The 8,628-nt window shown below is 37.6% G+C and overlaps 1 protein-coding gene across 1 annotated transcript; it reads left to right on the top strand.

Annotated features, from left to right (window-relative positions):
- The first annotated feature begins 2,279 nt into the window (after positions 1–2,279).
- LOC122437987 (olfactory receptor 2A2-like) lies at positions 2,280–3,209 on the top strand. Its single transcript, XM_043462451.1, has one exon. The coding sequence runs from the start codon at positions 2,280–2,282 to the stop codon at positions 3,207–3,209; it is 930 nt and encodes a 309-aa protein (XP_043318386.1).
- Positions 3,210–8,628: the final 5,419 nt, after the last annotated feature.

Here is an 8,628-nt window from a genome sequence, read left to right on the forward strand (position 1 = left end):
GTAGGTGTTTTTCTGGAACTCTCTTGCCTATTCAATGATCCAGTGGATGTTGGCAATTTGATCTCTGGTTCCTCTGCATTTTCTAAATCCAGCTTGAACATCTAGAAGTTCACAGTTCATGTACTGTTGAAGCCCAACTTGGAGAATTTTCAGCATTACTTTGTTAGTGTGTGAGGTGACTGCAATTGTGTGGTAATTGTTCGAATTCTTTGGCACTGCCTTTCCTTGGGACTGGAATAAAAACTAACCTTTTCCAGTCCTGTGGCCACTGCTGAATTTTCCAAATTTGCTGGCATATTGACTGCAACACTTTCACTGCATCATCTTTCAGGATTTGAAATAGCTGAACTGGAATTCCATCACCGCCATTAGCTTTATTCGTACTGATGTTTCCTAAGGCCCACTAGACTTCACATTCCAGGATGTCTGGCTCTAGGTGAGTGATCACACCATCGTGGGTCATGATGTTTTTTGAATAGTTCTGTGTATTCTTGCCACCTCTTCTTAATATTTTTTGCTTCTGTTAGGTCCATACCATTTCTGTCCTTTATTGTGCCCATATTTACATGAAATGTTCCCTTGGTATCTCTAATTTTCTTGAAGATATCTCTGTACAAAATGTACAAGACATATTACTTATCCATAAACCATTATTTGATGAAAGTGAATCTCAGTTCAAATAAATGACATTTTGTACAAACTCCTTTTGATCTTTGATTTTATCTTGGGGATTACCATATCTTCATTCAGTTCAATTCAATCGCTCAGTCGTGTCCGACTCTTTGGGACCCCGTGAACCACAGCACACCAGGCCTCCCTGTCCATCACCAAATCCCAGAGTCTACCCAAACCCAGGTCCATTGAGTCGGTGATGCCATCCAACAATCTCATCCTCTGTCATCCCCTTCTGCTCCTGCCTTCAATCTTTCCCAGTATCAGGGTCTTTTCAAATGAGTCAGCTCTTCACATCAGGTGGCCAAAGTATTGGAGTTTCAGCTTAAACATCAGTTCTTCCAATGAACACCCAGGACTGATCTCCTTTAAGATGGACTGGTTGGATCTCCTTGCAGTCCAAGAGACTCTCAAGAGTCTTCTCCAACACCACAGTTCAAAAGCATCAATTCTTCAGTGCTCAGCTTTCCTCACAGTCCAACTCTCACATCCATACATGACTACTGGAAAAACCATAGCTTTGACAATGTGAACCTTTGTTGGCAAAGTAATGTCTCTGCTTTTTAATATGCTGTCTAGGTTTGTCATAGCTTTTCTTTGGGGAGCAAGGGACTCATAGAGACAGACAGATAGATATAGGACTTTTCCATATACTAAAATTGACAACCCATAAATAGAAAAGCAATGAATGAGTTGGAATGCCACATTTTGTAAACATGGTTACTAATAATTGAATCAGGCAAGTAATCGATAGATGCTCAAATTAGTTGCTGAAAGCTTTATGAGGAACAGAATATTTACATATTAATTTTAATGGATGACCCATTAAATTACATTAGGAAAGAAAAAGAATGATTTTATAATAGAGATGGTTGGGATGCATCATCTTTACCAAGTGATCCAAGTTAGTGTCACCAACAACGGGATAAATTAATGCCATGCACCTACTCATGGATAATCTGTTTTTCCTGAAGAGAGTGAACAATGTGAATCAAAAATGAGGAATTTTGTATCGTTCAATTTGAGGAACACTCTACTAAAGAAGTACTCTTATTTCCTTCAAAAATATCAGTGTCATGAAACCCAAAGAAAGGTTGAATATTCTAAATGAAGGAAAACTAAAGAGTGGGAAGACTAGAGAGAGAAAAGTATAAATTAAAAGATCAGGTTAATATGAAATTGTCTGATTTTAATAATTGTGTTGTGGTTAGGTTAAATAAATATCTTTTGCTCTTGGAAAAAAAATGAGGAATTTAATGTAAATATGCATCATGTCGCCAATGTAAACTCAAGGGGTTCAGAAAGAAAGAATATGCTATATATATAGAGAAAAAGAGAATAAAAAGGCAAATATAAAAGAAATATTAAAATTCATTGAATCTGAGTTTTTGTATATGGGAGTTCTTTGCATAATTCTTAATGCTTTTCTATCTTTAAATATGTTTCATATTAAAAGTTAAAGAGGTTATGGATTTTGTGGAGTAAGTAGGACAAGGACACAACCTTTGTCCGAGCTCATTTTGAGATGAGTAACTCTAATTTCCCTCGATTCTCCAGCTCTGGCTCCTCTTATCACATTTCATTCCTTTACAAGCTGTCATTAAGGAATGGGAAGTAACCAGTCATGGGTCACAGAATTCATCTTGGTAGGCTTCCATCTCAGTGCAAAGATGGAAAAGCTTCTCTTCTGGATCTTCTCCCTGTTTTACATCTTCAGTCTGCTGGCAAATGGCATGATCTTGGGACTCATCTGTCTGGACCTGAGACTGCACACTCCCATGTACTTCTTCCTCTCACATCTGGCCATCATCGACATGTCCTATGCTTCCAACAACGTCCCCAAGATGTTGGCAAACTTAGCAAACCAGCATAGAACCATCTCCTTTGTCCCGTGCATCCTGCAGACGTTTTTGTATTTGGGGTTTGCTGCTACTGAGTGCCTGATTTTGATGGTGATGTCCTACGATAGGTTTGTGGCGATCTGTCATCCCCTCCAGTACACTATCATCATGAGCTGGAGAGCGTGCGGGGTCCTGGCTGCCACTTCCTGGGTGTGTGGATTCATTCTGGCTCTGGTCCATGCAGTTCTCCTCCTAAGACTGCCCTTCTGTGGGCCCTGGGAAGTGAACCACCTCTTTTGTGAAATTCTGTCTGTCCTCAAGCTGGCCTGTGTTGACACATGGATCAACCAAGTGGTCCTCCTTGCCGCTTCTGTATTTGTCTTAGTCGGGCCCGTGTGCTTAATGCTAGTCTCTTACATACGCATCCTCTGGGCCATCCTAAAGATCCAGTCAAAGGAGGGCCGCGGAAAGGCCTTCTCCACCTGCTCCTCCCACCTCTGCGTGGTTGGACTCTTCTTTGGCATAGCCATGTTGGTTTATATGGTGCCAGACTCCAATCAACGAGAAGAGGAGGAGAAAATACTGTCCCTGTTTCACAGTCTCTTTAATCCGATGCTGAACCCTCTCATTTACAGCCTGAGGAACACTCAGGTAAAGGATGCCTTGTACAGAGCTCTGCAGAGGAGGTCCATGTGAGGGGTACATACAGTGTTGTTTGATTGGGGATTTTCTTTTAAAAGGTGTGGTTTGCTGAAAGAAAAACTCAGAAAAATCTTCCAATGAGAAATTTGATATAAATATGGTAATTGTCCAAATTCTAGCTCAGGATATAAGGCAAAGACTCTTGGAAATGAGCATCTTTTGTCCCTTTGTCTTTAGGGACAGCTAAGTTATCAGATTATTTAGTCTTTCTTAAAAAATACTGAACTCTATCTTTTAAAAGTAGGAATATTAATGAATGAAGAGAAAATGTAAGAAAATTACATTCTTAAATTTTTCTGGCTTATGTAGTTAGACATACATAACTTCTTATCACCTTCTAGTAGCTGGACACAGTACAGTAAAATTAATATCATAAGAGAAATCCTCCAAAGTAGAGTTGAAATTTCAATATAGAAAATACTGTAGTTAAATTATTCCATCTCACCAATTTTAAGGCCAATGGATGAAGCAAGAGTTTAGAGAAACTCTAAATTCCTTGTGGAATAATTTAGAAATAAAGAGAAAAAGTTAGAGAAAGTATTAGTTCAATGAGAAACTATGTAAACAAACATATAAAAGTTTAGGATTTGATCAAATGAAGAAAATTCATTAGTAATGTTTAAATTATACTGGAGGTATGGGTTTTGAGTACTGCTCAAATTTTACATTTACTCATAGATTATGATGATTTTTAATAAGACAAGATTTAATCAGTTGAAGTTCCTGAAATTTTCGTCACCAACATTTTTGTAATTTTAACAAACCTGTCTGAAGATGGTTTAGGGTATCACCAAGCAGAATGAGACAATTATGATATAGCTGACATTATTTCTCATTCCTGGTGGCAAAAGTTTCATGGATTTATGAAAACAGATTGAACAACTGTCTCCATGATGCTGATGGAAATTATTACGATTGGATGTTTGCATATATTGCAAAATGATCACCTAAATAAGTCTAGTTACATTCATCACCATAGGTAGTTACAAAAATGTTTTGTGATGAAAACTTCTAAAATCTACTATCTTAGCAACTTTCAAGTATATAATATAGTATTATTAATCATAGTCACTACTCTGTAATATGTGCCCTTGACTTATTTATTTTATAACTGAAAGTTTATCACTCTTGACCCCCTTAACCTATTTTGCCCACCCTCCACTCCCTTCTCATGCCTCTGGGAACCACCAATCTATTCTCTGTACCAACGAGCTCAGTTTTTGTTCTAATATTTGTTTTATGTTACACATATAAGTGAGATTATATGGTATTTGTCTTTCTCCCTGACTTATTTTACTTATCATATGCCCTCAAGGCCCTTGCATGTTGTTGCCAATGGCAAAATTTCCTTCCCCCATTATACATACAATTTATTCATTGAGGGACGCTTAGATTGCTTCCACATCTTGGCTATTGTAAATAATGCTGCAATGAACATGAGGGTACATATATCTTTTTGAGTTAGTGTTTTTGTTCTTTTGGATAAATACTCGAAAGTGGAATTGCTGGATCATTTGGTAATACTATTTTTTGAGGGAGAACCCTCCATACTATTTTTCATAGTTGCTATACCAATTTGCATTACCACCAACAGTGCACAAAGATTCTCTTTTTCTCCCCATCCTTGTCAACACTTGTTATTTCTTGTTTTGTTTTGTTTTGTTTTGTTTTTTTATAATAGATATTCTAATAGGTGTAAGATGGTATCTTATTGTGGTTTGTTTGTATTTCCCTAATGATTAGTGATATTGAACACCTTTCAATGTACCTATTGTCCATCTGTATGTCTTCTTTGGAAAAAGTATTCAGATCCTTTGCCCGCTTAAAAATTGGTTTCTCTCTCTTTTTTTTTTTTTTTTTTTTGCTATTGAGTTTTGTGAGTTCTTTATATATTTTGGATACTAACCTCTCGTAAGACTTCCAAATATCTTCTCCCATTTGATAGGTTGCCTTTTCATTTTGTTGATGGTTTCCTTTGCTGTGCAGACTCTTCAGTTTTATTATTAAGTGCATCATAATGACATGGATTATTCACTATTTTCTGACAGGTCATGAAAATTTTATTTACCTCAAGAGTTAAATCCTAGATTAAGTACAAAATTGATCCTAATTAACTTACATTTAAAAAATATGTAGTTCCCAAAGGATGAAATATTCAACACTGTAAGTAGATATAATAGGTGTTAAAAAAGACAACCAGTTAAAAAGGTGAAGTCCAGATTACTGCTCTAGACATTACACATAAATAAACACATAGATAGAGTCCCTTAGCCTGGTAGAAGATAATTATTTTTACAAACTTCTTTGTTGCAGGTTTTTTCCATAATTATTTTATGCATAAATTGTTCACATGCTGCCAATGTATAATTATAATTATAATTTTAAAATAAAGGGAATCCTTAAAATATAAACTGCTACATTTTTAGAGTTAGAAGTTCTTCAAGTAAAATAGTTCTGGAGAAGATCTAAGTGTTTCAAATCAGTACTCCGAGTGAGAATTTATTTATTTTTTTTCCAGTGAGAATTTAAAAATTTGGTTAACAGTTGCCCAAAGTCAATACCTCAGATTCTAAAATGTCAGTCTGTATATTTTGAATATGTTTAAGAATATTCAACAATATAAACAATCCTTGTCAACTATAAAGTTATTCCAGTGAATCAAATATTTATTTTCTCTGTATAATTGAAAATAGGAAAAATCATCATATGGTTGTAATATTAAACATAATGCATTTTTAGGTAAAAGTATAAAGCATTTCTCCATTATGTTATTTCTTTTACAGAAAGAATGAATGGAAAAAAACAGAGAGTAAAATTGAATGCTCTTAAAATAAGGTAATAAAAAATAGCATCTCTAAACTATTATCTAGTTCAAAATTATTTTTAGAATACAATTTTTTAGCATAATTTTATTTTCACACTTGTTCTTAGCTATACATTTTCCCTTCCATTCCTGTAATACTGTCAAGATGTTAGAGCTATATTTTTGTTGTTCTGATGTAGCTGTGAATACTGTATTGTATGTTGCATTACAGGAAAGCTTATAGAAACTTTCATTATAGGAGAGGGCCAGTATAGGAGCCTTCTGGTAATTGGAAGTGATGAAGTTTCTACTGAGTCACAGTGGAGACCAATTCTACCGTGTATCCTGACTGAAAGCCCTCACTCTCACAAAAAAGGTCATGGGAGAGGGAACACGCACACACACACATTTGGACACAATACTGGCATTATACAAAACAATACAATGACCCAAATGTCAAGGATTCAGAGATACATCAGGTTAAAAGAGCAGACACTGCTAGATGGGAGTCAGAGAGACAAGTGAATGAATCCCATTTTCCCCTACTTATTGTGTAGCTGGAGTCAGTACTTAAAATATAGGACCTTCATGGTGAAATAGGAACAATCTTATGTCATAGAAAATGAAGACCTGCCAATAAGATACTGTATCAGCACAGTGCTTGATATAACACTGTGTTATAACACATAACACTGAGAAAATGCTGTTCTCAAGTACATAATGTCTAGAGGCCAGTGGTCAAGCCTGAAGCCTGAGAGTTGTCCCCAGCTGTGGACACAATATGAACAGAGTCATGTGTCCATCTGCCCAGAAGTAAGACTCTCTCCACTTGAGCTCTGCCTCCAAAAGCAGGGGCCCTGCTCTGGGGCCTCTCACAGCTGAAGAAGTAGTTGTGTTGGCAGCAGTTATATACTTACTAGTTATCACTATTATGCCAGATTAGTATTGTTCATTCACTTTCAGAGTCTTCAGAGATCTCTGGTTTCTTATCCCCAGCAAGGATCCTTTCATTCTTCTACTATCTGAGAAAGCAGTATCTTTTATGGCCACCAGACCATGTCAAGAGCTCTGAAAATATCAAGGGAGTGATCCTGTCTCTCCAGGTATGATACCTTTTTTTCCCCCTTAAGAATAATGTAAAGAACCTGCTAGTTGACCAGCAGCATTGACAGTTGATCCTTAAACAACAAGAACTTTTGAAAATCCGTGTGTAAGTTATAGTTGGTCCTCCATACAGGTGGATCTTCTGTATCTGTGGATTCAATCAACCACAGAATGTGTAGCACCGTAGTATTTACTTTTGAATAAATCTGCATATAACTGGGTCCATGCAGTTCAATCCCCATGTTGTTCAAGTACTAACTGTACAAGAGTAGGGAGCTCTCATTTGTCAAAAGAGGTGCTTCTTGGTCACTTTCTCTACCATTTTCTCAAATAAAGACTAACCTCAGTGCCTATGGTGTGGAGCAGCAGTCCCCAACCTATTTGGCATCTGGGATCAGTTTCATAGAAGACAATTTTTCCACAGGCAGGGTAGGGGGATGGTTTGGGGATGATTCAAGCATTTTACATTTATTTTGCACTTTATTTCAAGGGCTTCCCTTGTGGTTCAGCTGGTAAAGAATCTGGCTGCAATGCAGGAGACCTGGGTTCAATCCCTGGGTTGGGAAGATCCCCTGGAGAAGGAAAAGGCTACCCACTCCAGTATTCTGGCCTGGGTTGTGAAGAGTTGGACACGAGTGAGTGACTTTCACTTTCACTTTCTTATTTCTATTATTATCACATCAGCTCCACCTCAGATCGCCAGGCCTTGGATCTTGGAGGTTGGGGGCCCCTGGTCATAGAAGGTTCAATCCAGGGACAGATGACAAATATAAGCACACAAGAATCAGAGCAGGTAGTGGGCAATACAATAGAAGAAAATGACCTAGGCTTTAATTAGAAGCCCCAGTGGCTCTAGAGGTAAAGAACCTGTCTGCCAATGCAGGAGACACAGGAGACATGGGTTTGATCCTGGGTAGGAAAGATCCCCTGGAGAAGGAAATGGCAATCCACTCCAGTGTTCTTGCCTGGGAAATTCCATGGACAGAAAAGCCTGGCAGTCACATTCCATGGAATTAGAGCCCCGTGGAAGCTAGAGTGAGTCTAACCTAGGTCATTTTCCTCTATTGAATTCCCTGGCCCAGGTGGTTCATTCCCTTCTACTGGGGTTTCCTAAAGTTTAACTTATTTAAGATTGTCTGTCCTTATTTCATCCCTGACAAGGTGCTACCTGATTGTGGCGAATCAAGCAGTGGGACAGATATCAATTACTAACTGTTTATTGAGCACAGTCGTTGGATGCAGATTCCTGAGTTCAAATCCAAGCTCTGGTACTTACCGGACACTGTGTCTGGGCTGGTTATTTAAAGTGTCTCAGTCTCAATCTCTGTCTCAGTTCCATCATCTGTAAAATGGGAAGAATTGCACTTGCCTCATAGGGTAATCATGCAGATTGAGTTAACTTTTGTAACTGCATAGGGCATGCATAAATATAGCAGGAACTGTGTGTTTCACTGGTAAATCACATAGAATAAATAAATCTACCACAGCTTGGCATTGTGGTAAGGT

The sequence above is a fragment of the Cervus canadensis genome, chromosome 3 (assembly GCF_019320065.1).
Source record: "Cervus canadensis isolate Bull #8, Minnesota chromosome 3, ASM1932006v1, whole genome shotgun sequence".
Lineage (NCBI taxonomy): Eukaryota > Metazoa > Chordata > Mammalia > Artiodactyla > Cervidae > Cervus > Cervus canadensis.